Source organism: Pogoniulus pusillus, chromosome 2, assembly GCF_015220805.1.
Source record: "Pogoniulus pusillus isolate bPogPus1 chromosome 2, bPogPus1.pri, whole genome shotgun sequence".
Taxonomy (NCBI): Eukaryota; Metazoa; Chordata; class Aves; order Piciformes; family Lybiidae; genus Pogoniulus; species Pogoniulus pusillus.
Genome location: NC_087265.1, coordinates 9,444,874 through 9,472,292, shown reverse-complemented (window position 1 = coordinate 9,472,292; position 27,419 = coordinate 9,444,874). Strand labels below are relative to the sequence as shown.

The 27,419-nt window shown below is 38.1% G+C and overlaps 1 protein-coding gene across 5 annotated transcripts in view; it reads left to right on the top strand.

The window, feature by feature from the left end:
* Positions 1 to 27,419, top strand: part of MGAT5 (alpha-1,6-mannosylglycoprotein 6-beta-N-acetylglucosaminyltransferase) — a 141,726-nt gene that overhangs the window by 79,772 nt on the left and 34,535 nt on the right. For all 5 annotated transcript variants that reach the window (XM_064156052.1, XM_064156033.1, XM_064156036.1 and 2 more), the window contains 6 exons: positions 4,509 to 4,580; positions 5,620 to 5,781; positions 7,510 to 7,679; positions 8,529 to 8,663; positions 14,540 to 14,673; positions 18,830 to 18,963. In XM_064156052.1, coding sequence (XP_064012122.1) covers positions 4,509 to 4,580; positions 5,620 to 5,781; positions 7,510 to 7,679; positions 8,529 to 8,663; positions 14,540 to 14,673; positions 18,830 to 18,963 — 807 coding nt within the window. The remainder of the gene's footprint in view (positions 1 to 4,508; positions 4,581 to 5,619; positions 5,782 to 7,509; positions 7,680 to 8,528; positions 8,664 to 14,539; positions 14,674 to 18,829; positions 18,964 to 27,419) is intronic.

Here is a 27,419-nt window from a genome sequence, read left to right as displayed (position 1 = left end):
AGTATTTACTCACAAAATATTGTTTCCTGACTCTTGGGGCTAGCTACAGCTTTAGGCAGTACCCAGATGCTTTCAGGGAATTCTGTTACTGTCAGCCACTGAGGCTTCTGATTCTTCCCAAACCTCACAGGGTTGTGGGGAAAGAAGGCAGACAATCTCTGACCTTCTCCTGGCTTCTCTGGATGATCTGTGTATCTCCAAGACTTCCATGTGTAGGCAGGATGTCTTGCAATGCGCAATCTTAGCACAAAGTCATGCTGGCTATGCAGGCATTTAGAGCCTGGTCCTGGTAAACTCAAGGCAGTGTAGTTTCCAGGCAAACAAATCCCGAATATCAGGGTTTGTTACTTTGTAGCAGAGCTAGTTTATAGCTTAGCATAGTGTGGCAGCAGGCAAGCAAGCACAAATATAATGGCAGAGCACATTGTGTTTACCTGCTCATATCTTTTCATCAGTACAACTGGAGACTAATGGACCTTTGGACACAGAATAGCCAATCAGAATGGCAGTTAGCCAAGCCTGACCATACTAGCTGAAGTCATAGGCTTACTTTACCCGAATTTGGGAAAAACATAGGCCTTGTACAAGGCAGGCACAAACTAAGTGTGTGTATACCTTGTTTACCACAGGATGCAAACAAGTCTGGTTGGGCCAGGGTCCTTAGACTTAGTGGCGCCAGGTTGTCTTCTTTCCTGTGATGGCTTCTCCCCAAAACAGAAGGAGGCTTATCCAGGCCTACCACGACAAGTATTTACCCAAAAAAATGATCAGTCTTAAAGGCATAGAATCATAGAATCAACCAGATTGGAAGAGACCACCAAGATCATCCATTCCAGCCTAGCACCCAGCCCTGTCCAATCAACTAGACCATGGCACTAAATGCCTCATCCAGGCTTTTCTCAAACACCTCCAGGGACAGCAACTCCACCACCTCCCTGGGCAGCCCATTCCAATGCCAATCACTCTCTCTGGGAAGAACTTCCTCCTAACATCCAGCCTAGACCTGCCCTGGCACAACTTGAGACTGTGTCCCCTTCTTCTCTTGCTGGTTGCCTGGGAGAAGAGACCAACCCCCACCTGGCTACAATGTCCCTTCAGGTAGTTGTAGACAGCAGTGAGCTCACCCTTGAGTTTCCTCTTCTCCAGGCTAAACAACTCCAGTTCCCTCAGCCTCTCCTTATAGAGTTTGTGTTCCAGGCCTCTCACCAGCTTTGTCAACCTTCTCTGGACACATTCCAGTGTCTCAACATCTCTCTTATATTGAGGAGCCCAGAACTGGACACAGTACTCAAGGTGTGGCCTGACCAGTGTTGTCTGCAGTTAATCTGAGCAGTACCTGTAGCTGGAAAGTCATACTCACTGAAATCTAACCTGACTTGTACTTACCTTACTTCAGTAAGTCTGAGAAAAAATAATTAAATTTTCATTGGTATTTACTGGGAAAAGAATAATTTCATGAGCATCCTCCTGTATTTTTCAATAACCTTGATTTTCAGAGAAGTTCCCATGGAAGTGGTTAATAGTCAGAATCTCAGAAGAACAGCTGCAAGACTTGTCCAAAAATGATGAGTATGATGATTTGCTCTTGTGGGACATATTTGAGTCATGCAAGGCAACCAGGAAAAACACTTCATTTTCATATTTAGTTATAGGCATCCTTGTGGTGTTCTGTATGAGAAATCCTGAAGTGATAAGCCAAAATGGTAGTTCTTGGTTGTTTAAAAAACAAATAAACAGAAAACCCCATCCACCCACTTTCTAGGTCATCTGAAGTTCTCATGAAACTGTGGGCCCTGTCAAGAGCTGTAATTGAAAGTATTTTCTGGGCTTAAAGGTGAGAGATTGTGTGTTCTGGATGAGGAGTGCTCAGTTTGAATTTAATAGTAGTACAGTGGGCAAGAGGGGAAGACCAAGGAAGGAAAGAGCAAAGGAAGGAGCAGAAGGGGACTTTCTTGAAGAGGGCCAAGAGTGTGGCAGAAGTGGTATGTGTTCTGCACTACTGTGTATCATTATGTGGAGCTAAACAAAAGAAAACAAAGTTAGTTTTTCTGCTCATCTGGTTTAGTGCAGACTGTTACTTTTAACTCTGACACAAAATGCTGACTTCTGTTTCTTAAGCAGGCTTTGTACCACTGTAGACTTTAATTTTTCATAGTGCAGTGGAAAAACACACTGAACTGGATGCTTTTTACTTGAAATACATATTAAAATGAAATTTCTGTGGTTTTTAAGGAAAGCAGCAATAAAACTTAGCAGCCTGGTAGATATCTAGTGTAACGTCAAGTTGGCAGGATTTTTAATTCTGTAATAGAAGCCTGTCAGTGCTATTGTTTCCTTTTCCAGTGAGTCTACAAAGGCTGTCTCTGAAGTCTTTGATATCTTGTGTAGTTGCATAGGTTGAAACTCCTCTGCCTTTCACCAAAGCTTATCTAGAATGTTGATCAGCTGTTGCTCTCACTGAACAGGGAAGTAAGAACTGGAGGCAGAGACACTCTGAAAAGCCTGGTTTGGTTGGAAGCGTGATGTTTTTCAGTACTAGGCACTTCTAAATACAGAGATTGCTACTTGAGTGGACTTTCTTCTGCTTTCTTTGCTCTTTATCTACCTGATAATACCTACTATTACCTAGAAATGTCTTCTGGTGCATTAATTTTTTTTATTTTCCTCTCAGTTTCTCTTGCAACCATGACTTACTAGTTCCAGTTGATTCTTTAATTATCTGCTAAATTAACTCATGTTCCAACAACAGAATTTGCATTAGTATCTTGGCTGGTTTTACTATCATAATGTTTTCTACTTATGGGCATTTATGTTTTGATCTTTTTTTGCCCAGTACCTGAAATTCACTACTGAAATTTGTCTCATTAGTCAGTCAGTATTTTGCCTCTACCTCCCCACTTTCCCATGTGTCAATACATTAAATCAATAAGGTTTTTTCTTCTTTCCCTTTCCTGTGGTACATTAGACTCATCTGCATCATCTTTGCTTTTTTTTGGTGTGTATTATCTCCCTATGCAACAGCTCTTTGTGAACCATCAATTCATAAGAGTTAGCAGGATTCTTTCCTTTTACTGTAAGAGAACACCTAAGCATTCATTCCAGTGTATTTTCAGCCCTAAAAATAACAAAGCAATTGGCATACTTTGAAGAGTATGTGTTTAAAAGCTAGCTGGTGCATTAAGTTGATCCTTCCACTGAAAAGAAAAATTGACAGAATATCAATAAGGAAAAAAAGAGTGCTAGACTATCTGCATACAGGTACTACTTTGAGGCTATTCAGTGTTTATTTATGGTTGGAATTAGTGTAATTTAATTTAGACTAGAGGGAATATTTCTGAAAGCACAAAAGATCTGTATTTGTTTTTCAGTCAGTGAGGCGTGCTGCTCACTGTCCTTGGCAGCTCTGAAAAATCTTCAATTCCTTTAGGATGCCTGATGGTGCAGCATGAAATACATGAAGCCAGAAAAGGGCATCTACAGCAGTCCTTGAAATGTCATTAATTTAGATAAGCTATAATACTATGACTAGTAAAAAACTTTGTACTGTTAGAAAAAAGAAAACCAAAGTGGGGGATTGGGACTGTGCATGATTTGTAATACAGATCTTGCAACTCTCTTTCTGCTGGTCACTCCACAACATAGGCTAGTAAAAGTTAGAATTGTTGACTGCTACAATTTCTAGAATGCTTCTAGAGTTGGAGACCACTGAATAAACAGATGTTTTCAAATGAGGTTGATCAAGTCACTACTTTCCAGTGTTGTATTAAATGTTGAGTAGATTAAATCGTAGCATTCAAATTAATGCTTTTATGTAATTTGTCTGAGGACCCCGAGCTTGATACATTTTTTCTTTAATGAGGTTGTGATGTCTTTTAATTTGTTTTCTTGTGATTGGTTTTCTTAGCAATCATTTGGCATGACCTTAAGCTTTTAATCTCTAATGCTTCAGGCTTGCTGCAGCATGATTAAGCTAAAATTGTGTTTTGATGAGTTTGTGACTGGACAAACCGTAAGAGCAACTCTTGACTTTCAATTCTCTGGGAGTTACAAACTTAGTCAGTAGCAATGGGGGGTATCTTAGCTGGCCTATAGATTTTTGCATTTCTCCCTTTTCACAGTACGGTTATCTTTCTATTTCCATTGCTTTGCCTGCAACAGTAAGATTCTTTCTTCCCTTAAGCAAATGGTCTAATTTCTTAAGGCACGTGAATAGTAAAAATTCTGCAGGACAAGCAAGATCCTTAGGGAGAGCACAGGAGCTTTCAGAGGCTTGCATCCGTTTTGCGTTTCCTTCCCTAACTACTAATTGTTGCTCGTTTTCCCCCTCCTGTTTTTTTTTTCACTAGCAGGCAGTAGTAGAAGTATTGAATTGCAAAAAAACCCAGTTTTACTTTGCAGTGACTTACTAACCAGCTGATGCCTCAGAAAGGTGTAATATAAAGGCAGTTAGAGACTTTGGAAGACCAGCTGCAAGAAGACTGATATATTTTCATGTGATTGATTTACAGGTTGAAAATTGGTGTCCTCGTTTACCTTGGAGAGCAAAAAATCCTAATGAAGAAACTGATCAGAAGACAATGGTAAGGCCAGCATTAAAACCTGAGAAATAGTTCAGTAATTGTGATTCATGCAAAAGATCCTGGAATCCTGTGCCACATAAATACTAATAAGACTAATATTGACCATTTTTATTCCTCAGCTCCTCAATAATTAACACAAGTGTCCTTGCCTGTAGTAAAAGGACTGCAGTCTTGGTGTTAGATTTCCATTAAAAACATTTTTGTGCTTAAATTCATGAAATATGGTGCACAGGTACTGTGAAAAATTACAAATGCATAAACTGTTCACCAGTGTTATGTGACCATATGTGAAACTGTCCATTGTTATTGCTGTAATAGAAGAGTTTTATATACATTTCAATTTAGTTGTATGTTTTGCTTACTCCTAATGTTCATTTCTTTAAAAAATATACAGCATGCAGAATTGTTTCTAAACTGTTGTAGCCTTATTATGTGGCACTTAGATACTTTAAGAATATTGCTGGGCTATGTATGAACGTTGCTTGCGTAATTTAGGTTTAGCCTGTCTCATTTTGTAAAACTGAATTGTTCTTGGGTTAGTCTATATTTAAAATTAATATTTCCTTTTAAAATCTATGCTCTAATAATGTTCTTCCTTCATGGTGTAATAGGAAACTTCCTTGTGTTTGAGAAATGCACAATACACAACAATCTGCAGAGCAGTGGTCTGATTTTATGTTGTGTTTTACAGATAACCTCATTTTGAAGGACATGAACAAAACCAAATCTTACACTGGAGAAACAAGTACATTGTGAAACAGTGCAAACATATTTTGGGGCTATCAAATAGAAATAACCAAATACAATACAAATACATATCAAATACCAAAAAAATCACAGTAATTTACTTGGCTTAGTAGTATCTTTTTAAAAATACCTTCAATATTTGAACTGCAGTCTTGGCTTTAGTGCTAGGAGTAGGTTTTTATGTTGGGTTTTTTTTTAATGAGGAATGCAAATCAGGGATTTTTTAATTCTGTAAGGTACAGTATTTGAAGAATGATGTTTCATTGTGTGTTTTTTAATGCTTTCATTGAAGGCTGAGATCCGCATCAACTTTGATAATCTCTACAAAATGATGTCAAGACATGAGGAGTTCAGGTGGATGATGTTACGCATCAGACGAATGGCTGATACCTGGATTGAAGCAATTAAATCACTTGCAGAAAAACAAAATTTGGAGAAGAGAAAACGAAAAAAGGTAAATAAAAATGGGTTTTTTTCTTGCCACTTGCAATCACACAGGTTGTTTTAATCTTTGTGTTCTTGAAGTAACTTCAGAGTGCAAATAGCAAATGTCTGAGAGGCTCATGTTTATACTTGTGCCTCTTTTCAAATATTTTGCAGTGGGAAATTACTGTTGAAATGGATATTTACTTAACAAACAGTTTTATGTATTTCTCAGAAGTCAATCTTTGAGTAAGTTTTCTAACCTCTTTAATTTTGGATAAATTGGAGGCCACATTGAACTTGCTAAAGCGAGAAACTGAAATGACTGCAAGCTGATGACCCTGGAATGTTTTATGTAGTCTAGGAAAACAAAATTCTCTGTCTTCTTGTCCAAACTAGAGACTAAATGATGTGGTTTTGTCTTGGATTTGAGTAGACTTAAAGCTGACCATAATTTTGGATTGAATCAGGTTAGAACCCTTGTAATGAGTTCAGTGTAGAACCTGTAAGATTTTTTAAGTAAAAAGTTCTATTTGTTCAATTTTTTTTTTTCCTTTTCTTACCTCAGCTAGTTATAAGATGAAAGTTGTAAACAAAGCAACATATTTCCCTCCCTGCTTTGTTCTTATTGGAGCCAGTCCTGAGTGACAGCAGGCAATATACAGTCACATTCCAACGCTCTCTTAAGCCTGGCTGGCAGCAGATCAGTTCTGTGCTTGCGATTCTGTCCTCGCATGAGGTCTAGGGTCCATATTACATATTTACTATTTGTCACGTATTACATTGCTTAAATACACTGACCTTCTGTTAGGGAGCAACCCCTCTCTTTCAAGCAGCTCTCCAGCCTGTATTATTAAAGAAATACAACTCCTGAGAACATATAAACTCAAGAATAAACAGGACCAGTACTGTTTCCTGCATAGAGAGTTTTGATGTGATGCTGCAGTGCTTATTCTTTGCTTCTGAAAGTCCATAGAATTTGCTTTGTAAAGTATATGATGATGTTATTTTAATATACCCTGTTTGATTTTGTGATCTCCAGGACATTAGAACAAAATAGTTTTGGTTTTTAGTGATGTTTCTTTATGAAGAGTGAGGGAAATGTTTTTTGCTGTGTAGGAGTTTTTATGCTTGACACTGTATGTCCCCACACTCAAATAGCAGTCCAGATATGAGGCAAAGTGTTTGGAACTCAACTTTGTTAGAAAAGTAAGCACAGTTTTGAAGGAACTGTGGAGAAAACTCCTCCTTGACAATGAAGAGGAGAGGTTTGGAAAACGTCTTGTTACACAGCCTTTCAAGCTGTTAATGTCTTGTTCACAATAGCAAACCCTTCCTTAACTGTATTGTCTTCTATAAGCAAGTATATTCTACTTGAGAATATAAGTGGTTATTCAATGTAAACTCATATGAGCCACAATTTCAATGCAGAATTACAGGCTACTGTATAGCATCAGTTCTAGGGTTTAATTACTGATCTGGTCACAGATAATAGTGCAAAATAATGCAGTAATGTTCTTAAAATTGCTGTTCTAGAGATCCATTACAAAATTAAATTAGCTAGGTGAGAGTGTTGAATTTTACTTTTGTTGTTTTGTTCTGGAGTTTTTTTGTGTGCTTTTTTGTGGAGGTTTTTTTTGTCTGTTTGAATTTTTTTGGGGGGGCCACTCTTGAAATGTAATGAAAAGAAAAAATGCTGTGAGATTTAACAGTTGAACGTTTAATGTTGATAATGTTAATGTATGACTTTACTTTCCAGATTCTTGTTCATCTGGGGCTTTTGACAAAAGAATCTGGATTCAAGATTGCAGAAAATGCGTTTAGCGGTGGCCCGCTTGGTGAATTAGTCCAGTGGAGTGATTTAATTACATCTCTCTACTTACTGGGCCATGACATCCGGATTTCAGCTTCACTGGCAGAGCTCAAGGAGTAAGGAGATTACTTTCACTTTTGAAACTGGAATACAAAAAAAATTAATGTAAACTCTTGAAGAATATAATTTCTTGAAGCATAAAATGAAAGTGATAATTCACTAAACAGACGATAAGATTATTTTCATGAGCTAAGTATATCTGCTATGAAAATGATAATATGTTTTCATTGTAGCTTCAGGCTCCTGAGACTTCATAAATGAATGTTGTAAAATTCAATCTAAGCAGCTTACTCTAACATCCCAGGTGCTTTAACCAGCTGTAATAGGAAATGTTACGGACTAGCCTAATTCTGTGTCCTTTTCTTCAGTTTCTGCTATTCTTCTGTGTTTTATTTTAAAATTAAGATTTAAATCCTTTAAATGCATTAGCTTTGCTATGGTTAAGTGCTTATGTTAGGCAATCACTCATCATTTTCTTGCTTTGCATACTAGTTCAGCATAAGGCATAAAGCATCTGTTTATAAAGTTGAGCACATACCAATTTTTCTGTAGTTTTCAGGTTTTCTCTGACTAATAACACATCATTTTGTAGAGATCTCTTATACTAAAATAACATCAAGAGAAGTCAGGACTATTATTTCAAATAACATCAAGATACACTAATTTTAAACTTTCTAACTGTAACATTATGTTGTTTAAACTAGATGAGGTTTTTTTACTTATGCGTAAACATTTTTTTAATAGGTGCTGAATATCTTTAGCATTTTTATGTCCTTACTTGGTTCCTGATCTGGAAAATAGCCCCTTTTTGACAAGGGGATTTATTGAGGAAAAATAGCATTACAGCATTTATTTAAGGTATTTGGAAAGTAATGCTTTTCCATGTTCCTTCTTTCTGTGTTTAGGATTATGAAGAAAGTTGTAGGTAACAGATCTGGCTGCCCTACCCAGGGAGATAAAGTCGTAGAACTCATTTACATTGATATTGTGGGACTCACTCAGTTTAAGAAAACCCTTGGACCATCATGGGTGCACTACCAGTAAGTATGGCACTTAATTGACTTCTTAACTGCTTTGTTAAAGAATTTTTGCTTAGTAACATGTGTTAAAATACTGAGGTGAGTAATTTGAATTTATTTAAAAGTGAAAACGTCGTTCTTTGTTGCCTTTCAATGTTAAGTGGGCTATTACCTGGTTTTTGCATATCAAGAAATTTTGGGATTCATGGATTCAAGCTTTTTTTTTTAATCTGTTTCAATTGTAGCAAACAAACAAATTGTATCATCATCTTTGCATTTCTGTCCCTCTCTTCTTTACATTCCACTACTTTTGATCTGTAAATTAGTTATTGAATTTCACTGTGTACTTTGACTACCAAAAGTATGTTTTGCTTGTGACTGTAGCTGTACTGGATTGATGATTGTGGAGATTTATCTATTCTAATTATATCACAATGCATTTTTTTCTCTTCCATCCCTTAAGATACTGGGCAGAATTGTCTTCAGGGGTAGGTCTAAAGAGTAAACTGCAGTTTTTGTTGTTTCTATAATCTGAAGATGTCTTTCCATTAGAAGTGGAAAGAACCCATCTTAGTGTCTGCAGGTTTAGAACTATGTTTCTTTTTGTCAGTAACTTTAAATCAGAAAGCCTCCCATGCGTTGTACATAGCAGCATGAAATGACCCCTAATCTAAGTTACTAAGACTTTGATTTTTGTGTACCTAATTGAATTAGCTGTGTTTTATGATCCATAAAGCCCAGTAAATCCTTCTTGAAGGAAAGTATTGAAAGGTGTTAACTAAAAGCAGAAAAAAATTGTGTTCTCTCAACCTGAAGATTTTCTACAGCATTGAATCTTTCCAACGTAATTTTAAATCAGAGTACTGTGATCAACACTGCAGATTAGATTACTCTTAATCTCTTTTTGAAGCAGAGGAGTAAATGGATATTCTGGTTTTTAGGAGCCTGCTAATAAAGATAATCCCATTTTCTCCTGAGCTACAGTTAGTTGTCTGTCTGCCAGATGTAGCTGTCACTAGGCAATCACATACAGTGTTGTGGTCAGGATATAAAAACATACTTAAATGTTTTTAAAGTTCCTTCCGGATTGCCTTCTGTTTCCTCTTTTCTGTATTGTGTGTTGGGAATATGGAAATACACCATGACATTGAGATTATTAGATTAACACCTCCATCTTTCTTGCTTATGTCATAAATCATTAAATCTTAAGTTGACAGTCTTGTTTTCATTGATTTGTTGCAACAACTGACTTTTTCTGATTTAGAAGAGTAAAATTAAATTTATCTCTAAATAAACACCATAGGTAGCATAGGTGTTTTGGTTAGGTTTTTGAACAAGAAAAAAAGTCTTAATGCCACTCTTCCACAGTATTCACTTTCTTGAGATTGAAGAGCTGTGCTCCAGATGAGGCTATGGATCTCACATATTCCTAGCTGTAATGTGGATCAGATGTATTTGTCCTTGAGAGACTTTTGCCTAATCTTTTTGTGTAAAGATGCCCTAGATGTTGTCGTAGAGTGTTAAGCTTTTCTTTAAAGTGTTTTTCTCAGCCTTATTTCTTGCAAACTTCCTGTTACTGCTTATTCTAAAATGATTTGGAGGAATAAATTACTTCCACTCTCCACCAGTCTCTAGAATGCTTTCAACTGGCTTTTTTGCAAACCAAGTTTAGAGCTTAGGATCATTGCTTGTAATTCTGGTTTAGTAGACCTTTCATCAAACTGTTGTGCTTGTTGGGAAATTCTCTACTTAATACCGCTTCTCAAGTTCCAGGTACAAAACAAAGTCCAGAATTTAGCAGGAACTACCAAAGAACTGATTAGAGCAGAAAAATTCATTCATAGCTTCATGCCTGTTATCTCCTATTTGAGAGCCCTCTTGCAATAATTTTTGTTCTAAAAATATTTTAAAGTTAAAACCATTAACTCCAGTGTAAAAGTGTAACTGTGTTGTTAATTCATTCTGGTAAAACTAACATTATCACAAATGAAACTGCTTTATAGCCCTTAATTTTGACAAACTTTGCTTTCTCAGTTGTATTTCATGTCATTAGGAATAATGCTTTAACTGGAGAAGTGTGTTTTGTTTTCTGCTGTATAGTTTTTCAGCAGACATTTATGGGTCAGCCCAGTCTGATATATGCAAACTAGACTCAAAATACAAATAAACTAAAACCTGCTTATTCACTTGAGGTCTGCGTAGAGTGGTAAAATAAGCCTATGCCTTCAGAACAGTTTCTTGATAAGAGTGCCATACATAATAATGTACTCTGATGGGTGAGTACATCTAAACTGAAGTACTGCTTTGTGTGTAGGACCATGTACATGCTTTATCTGTGGTTTAATTGGTGCTGTAAATAGCATAAAAGTAGCAAAACAGATCTCAGTTTTGAGTGTAGAAGGATGCCTGGACATACCATTTTTATTTCTGAAGTCTGAATATTTAAATGCATTTTATGTTCAATGAAGCAACATAAAAATTAGTAGCTTAATATAGTTTGAGGGGTGCAACTCATTGCCTTTCTTAGCACCTGAATCCTCCATACAACACATAAGAATCTGGTGTTTTTCTCGTATTTTTTCTGCAGTCTCTCTGGCAATGACTCATTCCCATATGCCAGAAATCCAATTGGCTTTATTCTTGAACTACATTAACGTGACAGCTATCATGAAAAATGAGCAACATTTCTCTTTCTTGCATGTTCTCTACTATATATCTAGTTTGGGAAGGTTATTTTCTGACTAAGTTTTTAAAATTTTAAATGCAAGTACTGAGCAGCCTGAAAGTTTGTATGCGCAGATTTGAGCTGCTATGATCCGAGCTGGCTGGACATCAGCCAAAGTGGGCTTGAGTCCATGTATCTGTGCTGGCAGATTGCTGTGACTGAGCTCAGTGCACCTTACAAAAATTCCAAACCAGAATTAGCTGGGTTCTCACCATGTTGCTCCCAGGAGTATGTCTTCAGCCACTGGCACATATGTACCCTTTATTTAACAGATTATGCTGCTGTAAGGACTGGTTGCTGACAGTGATGAGTGCTGCTGGACAATATTGTTTTGTTTAAACTGAGATGAGGTATATGTAAGTAGAGAAAAATGATCACCTTAGGTTGGAGTGAGATACAAACTTCCAATAGAGTGGGGCAATTAAGATTGCAGTTTTGCTTAGTATTTATGGAAAAATGTTGCTTTAAAAATGGTAATTAATCCAGGGTTACTTTTGTCTATTTTTTATTCTTTTTATAAGCCAAAAAATTGTCACTCCTAATATGCTAAAAGAAAGGAGATTTTATTATGGATGTTTCTACAAGTAGTTTGCTACCCACCAATCCTCTTTTTAATTATTCAGTGAATAGACAAATGAGTCTGACACCAATTGCAAGGCATGCTGTAATTCTCTGCAATTTCACTGCTAAAGCTAGGTGACATTTTAGGAAGAAAAGGGGAAGAGAGTGAAAATGTGAGGTTAAAATCACACTAAATTACATTTTTAGTTTAAAATATATCCTCCTTATTTTAAAAAATTGCTGCTTTAGCATCTTCCAAATGAATTATTTAATTTTGGGAACGTCTGTAAAATAAAACATTTTGGTTTAAACTATTTCTGTTGAAAGAGATTTAAAGCACTAAGTGAAGCAAATGGAGAATATGTTACTTGGGCAGACCACTGAGTCATTCCTACCTTCAGCATAGCTGGTGTTAATTACTTTAATTTCTAAATTTCAAACCTTTACAGGTTCTTTTTTGCTCTATTTCTGGGATTAGGTTCACCACTTGAAACTTTGATCTCTCATACCATTTCTGCACACACTTGCAGTTTCTGCTGGGATCTTTTTCTCTTTTCTGACGTACTTTATGCTTGAGTCATGTAAATATTGTTTTCCCTCCTTTCTAATTCAGCTCAGTTTCCATTGCACATTTCCTCTCTTGCTTCAGAGACCCTGTATGTGTTGGATATAGTTATACATCTCCCTATGAACAGTTAATGATAGATACTTTGCATTTGAATACAGGAAAAAGAGAAGAAACAAAGCACTTTCAGATGACCACATGCAATGTAGTGTTCCTTACAAAAATACAAATTCCAGTAATGTAGTTTTAAAGCAGCTTTCCCTTATGTTTTCATTCCCTTGTTCTTGAGTACCTGGCCAAAAGCTGTATATTTGATACGAATTTTGTTTTAAAGCCTGCCAAGAAAGAAGAGGGCTTTTATTACTGCATGATTCATCAGTGCAGAAGTTGTTTTGGTCCTGCTGGAGTATTTTGTATGATGGAGAGATAATTGCCACTGTTGTAAAATATTTTCATTGAGAACAGTTGACATAAAACAGTGCACAGAAACTGATCTGTCAGCTTTGTTGTTTAGTGAATCATAATGTGTTGTATATTTTGACTTTCTTTTTGCTTGAAAGATCTCTGTGAAGATTTTTTTTAAGTAAATTTGTTCTGTTTGTACTTTCAGATATAAAGGTGGCATTTTATATGAAAGTTTAGTAGTTGCTGATGTTGTTGCTGATGTTTTTCCATTTCCCAGTTTAATGGATACTTTAGAGAGAAAAGCAATTTATAAGACATATGAAAATATATTTTTGAGACTAAATTACTTCATCTTTTAAAGCTGAAAAATGGTTGCAGCTAAGTTACTTCGCTTCTGGGAGGCTAAGTTCTTTCACATTTTAAACCCAAAATCCTGATGTTTTACTGAATATACATGGTCTTGGAGCATGGGAAATGTTGAATATTGGGAAGTGCAGCTGGTTTTGATAGTAACTTCTGCAGCTGCCTCCCTTCTCTTCTTGGTGTGTCTCTTCCTGTGTACGCAGAAGCCCGGTGATAAAATGTGCAGTGATAAGAGTTCATGTCTTTATAAGAGAGTGGCACAGGATGTAGGAACACATCCTATTTAAGTCTTCTATGAAAATCTTTGTGGAGAGCTAAAGAATAATAGAGTCAGCAGCTTTGGAGCCAGTGGTCAGTATGACAACCATAGAGTTCCTAGCCAAACCATATCAAAGGTTTGGCAGGCTGTGTTTTAGGAGCATAGCTTCTAGAATCTGTATGCTGCAGTGTGTGCTGCCATCTTCACACTGAGAACTTTGCTGCCTTTTGTGTGCTATGAGCCCTTTTTCAAAAGGAGCCACTCACAAATGAAGTAATTTTATTTCAAGGAATTGCTGAGAGCTTAAGTGAAGGATTGAGAGTGATTCTCTCATCCCCACACCATTAGTAATCCAGTACCAATGTTTCTCTCAGTTGTAGAGTGGGTATTGCAGACATTTGACTTTTACATTGTTTTTTCAAAGATCTGTGACAGAATGTTTCATAAACAAGTAAATGGTCTAACTCCAAGCATTCAGCAAGTGAAACTGTCATCAGTGCTTCTCCATTAACTCAAATTGACCCAAAAGTCAGAACCTGGAGATTAAATACAATTATCTAAAGACAAAGTACTATTCTGCTCTGATCTTCTTGACTTGCAGCCCTTGGCTGTTGCATTTGGTTTTGTCCCAGTAGGTGAGAAAGTTAGAAAATAGGTGAAGAATCCTCTTCTTCTTCTTCCTAAGTTCTCAGCAATGTAGGTGACCATAGCTGCATTCCCATAAACTCTACATGAATGTTAAAGTAGAAATTCATTCTATGAGAGCAAAGAAATCCAAAATATGTTCTGGGGTTGCTGTTTGAATGTCTGATACATCCTTGAATTTGCTGCTCATAATGTCTTTGTGAATGTAAATAAAGTAGAAATGTTTGAAATTAAAAGGTACCTTCAGTTTTTAAGTCATCCACAATTGCAAACAAAACCAAAGCAAATCTTCATTATCGTTATTACGTGTTTACAGACATACATGCTTATATATACATATGTGTCCCTACAGTAAATTGCTTTTTTTCTTTTAGGTGTATGCTGAGAGTTCTGGACTCCTTTGGAACTGAGCCAGAGTTTAATCATGCCCATTACGCCCAGTCAAAAAGCCACAAGACACCATGGGGAAAGTGGAACCTTAATCCACAGCAATTTTATACGATGTTCCGTAAGTATCCCTGTGTTTATAAATAACAGGAATCTTTGAAAAGGGATGCTGTCATTAAGAAGAATTCTTTGTATTGTGAAAAACAGGTTCATGGGCTAGTAAAATACAGCAATTAAATGGGTAGAATCGTGTCAGTGTCTGTAGCACATATAAAAACTCTGTTCACAGGATCACATGATGTCAGGGGTTGGAAGGGACCCAAAGAGACCATTGAGTCCAACCTCCCTGCGAGAGCAGGACCATACAATCTAACTCAGTTGTGCTTCCATCCAGCAATTGGAAAATAACAATATCAACTTTATATAAATAGTGGTAGGTAACTTCATTCTCAGGGTACCTGTGGAAGGTGATTAGCTTTTCCTTTAAGCGTCAGTTTTGCTTTCTCAAATCTTTCTGTTGAAGTGATTAGTTTTTGAGGACTTTCTAGATCACGTTGTTATAAACTGCACTCTCACATTTCAACACGGTAAAGCTTGTTAACTATGTTGTTGTATTTCTGCTTTTTCCCCACAAAACTGAGTAGCACAATGCCTTTTCTTTGTGTTGAAGATAAACTAACACTCAGTAAAAATAATTTGTCTCTCTTTTTTCATGGATTTCTCAAAAATGTTGTCCTAGCTTGTTTTCTTCTTGTGAGCATTCATTCTGAGGTAAACTGATTCAAATTTATTTGCCAGCAGTTTACAAAGCTATTGAAAAACAAGTAGTAGATTTCAGCATTGCTAAATGTCTTCCTAAAAAAGTAACAGGATACAAAAACTAAAAATTCTCTCTATATTATATCAGACTAAATGATTATTGTGACCTGCTCTAGACCTAGTCTTTGACTTTATGGCACTAGGTTCTAAAATCAAAGAATCTTTTTTCTTGCCTGTTGTACTAGTAGTTATCTCTGAAAGCTGCAGGAAGAGGCACTGCTGCCAGCTAGCTTAAGGGTAGTGAGGCTTAGGAAAGAGGGAATTGTGTGCTGTTGTGTGCAGCAACTTCTGAAACCAAGTCTGTGAAGAAACACTTGGTAGTGACCAGCCTGACCTCAAAAGTTCTGTAGAGAAGTCTGTCTGAGACTAGGGCCTTGGCATGCACTATTCTCTCTCATCAGACTTCATAGTCAAGTCTTTCAAGCTTTTTTGCTTTACACAGCAGAATTCTGTATGCTGCTGTCTGGCTGACATGCTTTTGATTGCAGTTGCCCTGTAAAATTCTTGAGAAGCAGCATATTTTGTCTGTCAACATTCACTGTGCAATATTTTCCAGAGAAATATAGTGAAAGCTGTTCAAAAGTTAAAAGCCTGTGTTCACAGTTGTTTCAAAGCAAGTAACAAAATGTGTGGTGGAGAAATGTGACCTGGAACTGGTTGTGAAGTTTGTTTCTGGACATGAGTAAAGTGTGTGTTCCATATCCACATGATTTGCCAGTATTTATTGGTTTATGTCCTAAGAGAGCTGAAAGCTCAATTGTGCTGTATTTAAATAGTCCAGCTGTTGAAAAAATGTGTGTGAGGTGGTGTTCAAAATAGCACCAAGAGTGATGATGCACTCAAGAAAAGTAGCTGCATAATGACTTGTGGTACAGCTGTGTGCTCTGCGTGTGCCCTCCTCAATCCCATTCCATGACATTCAGAAGAAAGTATATCTCTGTAGTTGTGACAGTATGGGCTGCAGTTACAGTCTCTTGTTTGGAGCAAATCACTTCAGAATGAATTTTCAGGGGAATATGGCTATATTGGAATTTTAATGAATAATCATTTACAATTTTTGTTACTGAAAGTGACTGCAGATTTTCCTTTGCAGGAAGAAAAGTAAATAGATTGGAAGCAAGCTCACTCTGTAGCGTGAGTGATTCCAGTGCTATGGGTTATTCAAGGATTTTGTTTCTTCTTGTATTGGATGCAGAAGAGTCAGTGTGTTTTGTGATGCATCAAGTTTTTTCTTTTTCTTTATTTTTCTCTGCTCCATCTTTATGGAGTTGTGATTAAAAGTGCATTTTATGCATCAGTAAAGATTTTACAACTGCTTGGAACCCTGGACAGCTTCCTGAGATCCCCAGACTCTATTATGTTTTGAGAACTCTGATTATAAGGGCAGAAAATTATTACTGAGCAACAAGCAAGCCATATTCAAACCCATGGCATAGTACCAAATGCTTGATTGTTCTCTGAGCTTTCCAGCAGCATGAGAGGGTTGTTTTTTTTCTCCCCTTTTCTGGTTTTCTTTTTTTTTTCTAATTTAAGTTCTTCTATGCAAAATAACTTCACAGATACTTTTAAAACTGCATGATCTTGCTTAATAATCCAACAGAGTGCTTCATGCCAGTGAAACTTGAGGCACTGAATTCCACCAGTTCTAAGTGCTAGCTTTAACAAAGGTTTCTTTTCCCTTTGAGTGTGTACTGTCTTGCTTCTCCTCTGAATGCAAGCTCCCATCCAAAAATATGAAGGGATGGAAAAGTGCTCCTTTTTAGGCGCATTTGCAACGTGCCACTTGCTATGCTAAATTCCAAAAAGTCCTTGTGTCTAAGTGAGTGCCTAGCTGTTGCTGAGGAGTTTTTCATGAAAAAGAGTAGTTGTCATTTGAAAGACTAATGGCAGAGGGAAATGCACACTGTGTATGGTTTCCCAGTTCCCACTGTGTTATCCAGTTGGCTGATTGTCAGGAATCAAAATGCAGAACCTCATAATTGCACTAGATTTTTTTTTTTATGTAACTGCCTATAGGGTTAGCACTGCATGTACTGTAAGTGCCTGGGGCTCTGTCTTAGGGTGCTTATTAAGAAATTGTCAGTTTGTGTGCCAGAATGAAAAGGGAAGCTTACAGAGGAGGTCCTAGTGTTTATTGCACCCTATTTCTATGTAAGATTGTGAGGCTAGGACACTTCAGATATGCAAAAGAATCCTACATATTGGAGTCATATTTATGTAGTAGAGATCATAGAATCAACCAGGTTGGAAGAGACCTCCAAGATCATCCAGTCCAACCTAGCACCCAGCCCTAGCCAGTCAACTAGACCATGGCACTAAGTGCCTCAGCCAGGCTTTTCTCGAACACCCCCAGGGACGGTGCCTCCACCACCCCCCTGGGCAGCCCATTCCAATGCCAATCACTCTCTCTGGCAACAACTTCCTCCTAACATCCAGCCTATACCTTCCCTGGCACAACTTGAGACTGTGTCCCCTTGTTCTATTGCTGGTTGCCTGGGAGAAGAGGCCACCCCCCACCTGGCTACAATGTCCCTTCAGGTAGTTGTAGACAGTAATAAGATCACCCCTGAGCCTCCTCTTCTCCAGGCTAAACAACCCGAGCTCCCTCAGCCTCTCCTCATAGGGTTTTTTTTCCCAGAGCCTTGAATGTTGAAGTGCATAGCTGGAATTAAACATCCTGTCTACAAAAATGATACAAAATCTTCTAATTTACATGAGCCTGCAGGTCTGTCTCTTTATAGGAGAAGGGCGTCGACTGGTATTGCTGGATATCACTTCTGGAAATAGCCCAACAAATGCTAAGAGTAGTACAGAAAACAAAGAGGAAATTGTCTGTCCTTTTCCTGCATTTTTTTTTAGGTGCTGGACTAACAGTAATATTTCCAGCTTCAGTTGTCATCTTTATGGTAGATGTAAGTGAATCAAGCAATAAAATCTGTGCTCTAATCAGTGGCGTGTGACTTCATAGGCTCATGATTAGCATGCACACAACGTGCAGTGAGTTGGATGATTTGTGTTAGCTCTTGTGATATGGGAGGTGAGCCCAAGAAATGTACTAAAAATTATTTATGACATTGAACAATATACAGCTTTGTTAAGAAGAATAAATCCAGGGCTTTCTTGTCTGAGATTGTCTAGCTGGTTTTCCTGTGGTTCTCTTTATCTCTAGTAACAAAGCTCAGCACACAAATAATCATTAACATTGGCTTCAGTCCAACTGCAGAATTTGTATTGTCAGAAATGAGCCAGAAAACAACTGCTTTCTTCAGGAGACATAAGCAGCAGAACTTAATAAGACCTGTTCTTGATAATAAAGCAAGCAAATGTATCTCACAGTATGAATGTGAAGTGACCTGTTGAATAGTAATGTTCCTTATACCCAGTTTTCTGACAGCATCATGCTTTTGTAACATTAATTGCTACTTTAAAAGGTTTCAAATATGCTTTGTTTCTTACAGCTCACACTCCAGATAACAGCTTCCTCGGATTTGTGGTAGAGCAACATCTGAACTCCAGTGATATTAAACACATTAATGACATCAAAAGGCAGAATCAATCTCTCGTTTATGGCAAAGTAGATAATTTCTGGAAGGTGAGTTTTCTGTACCTATATACTAGTGCAAATTTATTTTGAACACTGTAATAAAACATAACTTTAATTTAAAAGTAGCCCTCCTCTCTAAAACTTTCTTTTCCTGAACATAAACATTTAATTAAATTGAACTCATTGAAGTCTTTTTGATGAGGATACTTCTGTCTAGATCAGTGTTATTTGTTATTTATGTACACTTTAGAATAATTTATTTTCTAGTCTTGATAACACAATCATTTAGGAAAATGCAGAATCTATTAAAAGTAAGTATCAAGTGACTTTGTAGACTTCAATCTGTCATAAGCAAATATGCCTTCCAACTATTTTTTTCTCAAATCTACAACAAAAAATTACTGTATTTTGAATTGGAACTTGTATTTCACTAAAGATTCTAAAAGTCTTCAATCTCATTTTATCTCCATGAAATAATATTGGAGTTTTGTTTCTTAAATATTGCAATTACTTATTGTATCATCTCCTATTTGCTGACAAGAGCTGCAGAATAACACCACCAAGGCTTGATTCTGTTTTCACCAAGTTAAAAGTATATTGTGCTGTTAAGCTTACAGTGGTCTCTGCTTTCTGTCTGGATCTCTTCCAGTTCAGCACACCTGGAAGAGCCTCTCTCATGCAGTTTTCAAAGAAAAGCAATTACATGACAGTAACTGGATTTCTTCCAAGTTCCAAGCTCTCTGTGCCTAAATTCTCTTGCATGCCTTCCCTTCTGCCTCAAAAGACATTGTCTTAAGTCACTTGTCAATTTATCACTGCATGTGCCATGCTGTTGTGGTTTAAACCCAGTCAGCAACTCAGCTCCATACAGCTTCTCTCTCACTCCTCTCTGGTGGGATGGCAAAAACAATCAGAAGGGTAAAAGTGAGAAAACTTGTGGATTGAGATAAAGACAACTTAATAGACAATGCAAAAGTTGTATGTGTAAGCAAAACAAGGTATTAATTCACCACTTCCCATCAGCAGGTAGGTGTTCAGCTGTCTCCAGGGAAGCCATTACATAAATCAATTAGTACTTGAGAAGACATATACCATCATTCCAGTTGTCCCTTCCTTTCCTCCTTGCCCCATCGTTATATGGTATGGGATATCTCTTTGGTCAATTGGGATTAGCTGTCTCGGTTGTTTCACCTCTCAGCTTCTCGTGCACCCCTGGCCTAATCGCTGGTGGGGTGGTGTGAGAGGCAGAAGAGGCTTTGGCTCTATATAACCAGTAATGAAAACATCCCTGTATTGCCAACACTGCTTCCAGCACAAATTCAAACCACAGCCCCTTATTTGCTGCTGTGGAAAAAAATTAACCACCCAGCTAAACCCAGCAGCACATACATAGGACAAAACAATGCAACAGTGTGAAAGCACCTACATGTCACATTTTGTTTCATTTTCATTGGTGTGAGGATATTGATCTTCTACATCTTTCTCAATCACAGAAGCAGCATTTAGTCTAATAACTGTGATTATACAGAGTGAATTCTTTTAAAATGATAGCTACAAGTAAATGGTCCAAAACAAAATCTTAAGAGAAATGGCAGAATGTTGCCAGTAGTAACAAGAATTCTTCTTGGCTACTGTGCTGAGAAAAATATATATATTTGCTGTGCATGTTTGATTGTGATCTCAGATTTGTATTTGCCCTTAATCAACTAAGCCTTGTATTTATCTTAAAAGAAATTTAGCTTTGCATTGTAGTAAATACTGTTACTCTGTCTGACTTCTGGTACACAGGGACTTAGACAGTCTCCTGTCTGCAGAATGCTGGAGCAGAGCAGGGAAACTTTCATTTGAGTCTTCTTTCATTTGAGTCTTTTCTAACTCAGGCTTTTGTACTTTTAGTTCCTGGTCTTGTTATCAGTCTCTCAGGAGCAATTGCATGTAATAATCATTTACTTCCTGACCTGATTTGTAGTGCATATCAGCAGAATAACCTGTTGAGTACTAGTTGGATATAAGGAACAAGATAGTTGCTTAGTCACCAGGGTTTGTTTTTTTTTCTGACATATATATCTTTTTTGGTTTATTCAGTCTGTATGAATGGTACAGAAATATGTATTAGTAGCTTATATGCCCAGAGGGGAGATTTGTGATTGCCTTGTCTGAGATTCTCTGTGACACGCAGGATATTCATGGACTGATTAAGACAAAAATGTGGATCTTTGGAGAAGAACATTCAATCTTGGTTTTTAAATAGCACACAGTAGAAACCCACTATTTCCTGCATTAAAATTCTCAAAAGATTGCCTTCTCCCATAAGACTGCATTATTTCTGCTGCAGATTTCTACATGGTAATTTCCAATCTTAGTCGCAGTTAGACTGTCTACTGCACTGATATTTCTGTTCTGTTTCCATGTAGGAATATATAGGTTGAGGTCAAAGTAACCCACAGTCATCTGCTGACAAGCCTATATATACTGAACCAGAATAGTTTTGTGCTTTCTAATCCTTAAGTCCTCTCACATGTCTTTTTCTCTGAACCTTTGCAAGATTTTTCACGTTCCTTTTGAATTGAGGATATTAGCATGGGCTATACCAGCACCAAATCAAAAATACTGTGTGCATTGTTAGGCATATCAACTTTTCACTACTAGGGACTCGTGTTTCAATGACTTGTCAGTGAAGACCCTTGTATCATTTCTTGGAACTGCTGCGTTTTGAGTCACTGCTTCATTCCTGTCAGTATTACCTGTCTTACTTCTTACAAGATGTAGGACTTAATACCTGGCTGTATTAAAGTGCTTACTGTATGCTTGTAATGCCAAGCACATTACAGCTGAAAACTAGCTGCTGTCGTGCCCGTACGCAGTGGTGCAGTCACTGCAGATAAGCTTTGAATTGGTGACAGTGTGGTATGTCTTATCTAGAGTGATAAAATCCAATTCTTGTGATCAGCAGAAAGCCTGAACTAATCTTGTGTCTGTGTAATTTGCTTATTTCATGTTTCCTTAATTTTTCCTGCTCAACACTCTTTTCATCTGCCACCATGGCTCATACAGAACCAGACTAATCTATTTATCCTGCTTCTTTTCTTTATACTGTACATGGCCAATTAATGAAAAGTGTAATCTCCACAGAATACACGTGTCGCTGCTGGGACTGAGCAGTCATTAGAGAAGCACAGTGTGGAGGGAAGAGTGTGCCAGTCCCCAGACTGAGGTGCTGTTGGGGAATAGCAGTTGCAAAGAAATCGTTTGATTTTTAAACCGAACATGTTGAAATGGAACTGAGCAGAACCATTTTTCTGTAGGTGTGTGTTGTAGAGGTTTGGGGTATTAATTGGCTGAGATAGGAATTACAAAAATAGAATTGTTTTTATTTTCCTGAAAACCTCATCCTCAAACTATGTACAAAACTGGTTTAGGTTTACTTACAGATTCTAATGCAGTCAGGAAAGTCTTCAAAGGATGCTTATGGACAAATTTAGAGATTTAGGAAAGTCAGAAAATGGAAAAGGCTAAGCTACAAACACAGCTTTACTACACTATAAATTAGGGCGAGCAGAGAATCTAAGAGAAAGAGCTTTTACTCACGGAGGTGAGATAGGAAATTGGAGATGATCCCTTGATTAATTTCTCTGTGATTTGGCTACCTTCTGACGCTATGAGCAATATCCAATAGTGGATCCAAACAGCAAAAGTCCAAGGCGAGTGGAAAGACCCGCCAAAGTCATACAGAATCACAGAATCAACCAGGTTGGAAGAGACCTCCAAGATCATCCAGTCCAACCTATCACCCAGCCCTAGCCAGTCAACTAGACCATGGCACCAAGTGCCTCATCCAGTCTTTTCTTGAACACGTCCAGGGGCGACGCCACCACCTCCCTGGGCAGCCCATTCCAATGCCAATCACTCTCTCGGGGAAGAACTTCCTCCTAACATCCAGCCTATACTTCCCCTGGCACAACTTGAGTCAAAAATGTCTGAGGCACAGCGGCTGCCAGTGGAACGATCATGAAAGCAGCATTGCCTCAGCAGCACGGGGTGGGAAGCCAAATGGCTGGCATCTTCCCTAGCTCAGGGTAGCAGCAGGAAGTTGAGCTGCACAGTGCAGTCCAAGAGAAGCCATGTATGGATACCACCAGCAGCTCTCTCTCAAATGGACCTGAGGACTTGCAGAGCTTGCAGATTTGCACAAAATGGTGCAGAAGTGGGGGACAATCCAAAAGCGGGGATGGTGCAAAACAGGAGTGTGATGGTTTGGGTGTTCCCCACCCCCCCACACTTTGGAAATCACCCAGACTAGACTCGACCAGCTCTGGAAATTTGAATTAAGCTTTTTATTTACAGCTTAGCAGAATATACAAGCAGACATTTACAGTATATACAGTTATATAAACAAGGTAAAAGGTAATACAGAAACACAACAGCCCCCCCAGAAACCTGAGTCCCCAGAAGGGGCTCCCAACCACCCTTCCACCTTGTCCCACTCCCTTACCTTACTCTAGACGTTGCCTTGTGCCCCAAGGAAGAATAGAGGGTTAGCCAGGGGGGTTAGGAAGTAAGTGGATTAATCAGAGAGACGGAGGGTGAGGTTAGAGAGAAATGCAGCCCGCAGCCCACAGCCCAGACAAAGAGCGACTCCCTTACCTGTGTTTGGATTCTTGCTCTTATACCTCTCAGCAAGCCTATGAGTGAAGTAGACATCGCCATTGTTTCCCTTTCACAGCCTGTAATCTAGTCCTTCTCACCAGAACGTTCTAGGTAGCTTCAAACTAGCACAAGGAGCCATGCAAAAGTAGGACCCATCCAAAGCAGGGACGGTCCAAAGACTGGAACACTGCAAAACAGGAACTCCCTAAAGATGAGAACCCCACGCGTTTTCCCACACTCTGCTTATGCCTTTCGAGACAAAGTGTCCATTTGCCATTTATACTGGGTGCAAAGAACCCAGCCAACCACCAGCCCATTTCCTGCATGGGCTTCCACACAAGTCAATACACATGTGGAAAAGGTGCCTTTTGCTGTTCCCCCTTCAAGCCCACAGCTGGGGCGGGAAAGCAGGTTTTTGTGCTACCTTCTTGCCTCATTCAAACCTCCTAGAGATAGCTGGGTGGGGGGGAGAAAGGGAAATTGGAGTGCTCCACACAGGATGGGACTAGAATAGCCAACTATAGCCAACTACCATTATGTTTTTGTATAGCTGTGGACATAGGTCTTTTTCTGCATCTAGCTAGGCCTATTAAAAAAAAACAAGAAGAAAAAGGGAAAAAAAGTGTCCAAAGTACTCATCATTTCGTCTTGACTCTAAATATGAGCATATTCCCAGCTCTGCTGCATGGCTAGGCAGGGTTGATGAGGTTAGCTCAGCCCACCTGTTTAAATTGTGTTTGCTAACCTGGTTGTCATAGCTATACAGCCATGGGTTGCTTACAGATTATGGTCTGTCTTCCCACATCATTCAATGGGCTAAACTCTGGTATGAGTGTCATGAGTTACAGCGGGAGGAGTACAGTGATGACTTCTCTCAGTTCTGGATGCAGAAAAAGTTGTCAGCATTCATCCCATATTTCAATGGGCAAGCCTGACTGTGTCTTATTGAAGGTCAGGTAGGATGTAAGCTATAGAAACTGTAAAAGACATTGTTTACTTCCCTCTGATAACTAAGTCAGTCTTAAGTGGGTTGAGGAATACAAATAGGAGGCTCTAAAGAATTTTGCCACATTTCTAAAGGTTATTCTTAGAGGTAAGCTGTCAAGGGCAATGTTTCCCAAGATTTCAGGGATTACTGGCATTACTAAGAAGTAAATTGGGTCCTGTCTCTGCCTCTGAAAAAAGAGGCATGAAAAATAGGAGAGATTGAAATGCTCTCCACTATCAACATTTTCTTTAATTGCAGAACATTCCAATTAAAAGGGAACGTTTGAAGTCTTTCATGTCATCTTAGCTCTTGTTTCAGTCTAAGTCTTTTTTTTTGTCCTTCTTGCAACTTGCTGTCATACTATTTCAATGCTTCTGCCCTTAATCCTAGAAAGAAAAAAAGACTAAAGATTCATTTCATGCTATTTGCTATTTTTTTTTTTGAGGTGCTAGGAGAGAAGTCAGAAACTAGCCAGGAATGCATAACATACAATTCTGTGATGATTGTTTTAGTCGATTTTATTATAGCGTGTTAGAGTCGCCTTAAAGATATTTATATATTTAAAGGCAAAATAATAGGAGTTTGTTAGTAATGCCACTTAACAAGATGAGTGTTCCTCTTAAATGTGTACTTTCTACATAACATGTTTTGTAGAATCAGAGATGGAAAATGATTACATTTAGCTTGTTCTCAATGGGAAAGTACATAATCAAGACTGTTCTTACTAATGTCTCCTCTTTATAGCTCCCTGTGATACATGTAATTTCCCCATCATGTGCCCTCTTGTGTGAACTGGGAGGAAGAAAATGAGAAGTCAGGAAAAATTATACTTTTAGGAATATGTTTGTTAAGTGCACTTGCTGCTGACACCATTGCCTTTTCCCTTCCTTTTGATTGGTTTTTGTGCTTCGTATTTAGCAACGTACTTTGGCTGAACATTTTGTTTCATTTTTTTAAAGCTAAAAGAGACAGAAGGAAAGGGAAGAAAGATTATTCTCACCTTTTCACTTTCTTGTGGTCTGTGCAGTCACAAAATTATCTAAAGGTGCTTTTACTTTGTCTTCCTCCAACTCTGCAGCAGCACCTATCAATCAAAACTTACCCTACTTGCTGGCACCAGGCATCAAGAACCCTGTCCTGTTTTATGCCACACAACAAATTGAAATGTGCCAGACAATTTAGTTCAGCAGCATTTCTGAAAGTCACCATTTGCTTCTGAAAGAAGTATGGATCAAAGACCCAAGTAAATCAATGCAAATGAGGATCTGTAGGTGCAGTAATTAAATATATCTGCATTATGTATGCTTTTGAAAGTTTGCTGGTCAACATTTGTTATGAAAATTATAACTTACTATGAAGAAAGACAATAATATTTTGCATGAGTCCTTAACATCCAGACAGGACAGTGATCAGCCTCTCTTTGCTGAACTCTCCAGCTGCAAAATGAATTTGTGAGGTCTTACAACATCCATTAATGCAGTCGTCTACTAGAATTTGATTATCATAAAACCAACACAAACTTTTTCTGTCTGCAGTCTCTCTCCCTATTTTCTCCCCCTGCACTTTTCTGCCTCGAGCACTGGCAGGGCCTAGGTACATCTCACTCTTCTGAAAATTTCCAGCAATTCCTGGTTAGGCATTAGTGTGGATTGCCTGACAATGAAAAAAGGCTTCATGGATGAAGAACTGCAAGAAATGAGGACTGAAGTATTTAAAGATGAGGATAGGAGCTAAATAAGCGGGATTTCTGAAAGTTCTTGAAGAACTTAGGTCTTCCCTGAGATGTTTTACTCATTCTTTATGCAGAGATTATATATGTACAAAAAAAAGGTGACTTCAAAGCCTTTCAGTCACCATAAACCTATGCAAACTTCTTTGCCTCCACAGCATTCTCTGTCATGGTGTCCCTCATATATCTGATCCATTGCAGAAGGAAAAATTTCTGGATTTTTTAAAACCTACCTTCTGCTAGCTTTGTTTGGCAGCTTCTGTATCGGTGCATTATGATCAGTCAGTCACTGTCCATGTTCTTTATACCAATTACAAGTTTCTAACCCTCTTCCGTTTTCTACCAAGTTGTGTTTTCCAAGCTGAAGAATTGTTAATGAAGAGTCTGGGTGTAACAATGGAAACCTTTCTGCAGCTTGGATCCTTCTTGCCCCTGTCAGAACCACATCCAGTGTTCTCTGTGTCTTTTTGAGAAAAGGGACTAAAAGCACAACAGTCTTTGAGGAGGGAGAGAGCTATGGTTTCATAGAGTGCTTCAATGATACTCCATATCTTTGTGCCTTTCCAAGTAATTTCTGGCAGTTACTTGACTGGTGGGCGAGCTGACTGCTGCTGAGCATTGGACTGATATTTTTCATTGTCCCTAATCATATGTTATCTTTTTTTCATTGTCTCTAATCATATGTGATCATAATGCATAGTGCATATCTTATGTCTTTATTCTTGAATGACTTTAGTTAGATCAGGTCCCTTATTCATATCTGAAGCTAAACCTGTTTTTCAACATCAACATTGTTATTTTTATTACATTTATTGGCTATTTCTTGGTCACTCCATCCCTCAGACTACTGAGGGAGCCTTTTCAGAAGCCTTACAACCCCAAGCATCCAGTGTTTTTCTGGAATATTTTGAAGTTAGTTTCAGTTTTACTCTGAACAGCATGTACAGGCAGCACGCTTTGGCACATCTCTGTTCTCTTTCACATGAGAGATGTGCATTTAAGGGAACGGCTCCTGTCTATCCCAAAGCACTTAGTTCATAGAATTGCAGAATGGTTTGAGTTGGAAGGAATCTTAAAGATGATCTAGTTCCATCCAGCTTGCCATGGGCAGGGGCACTGTCCACTACACTAGGATAGCTC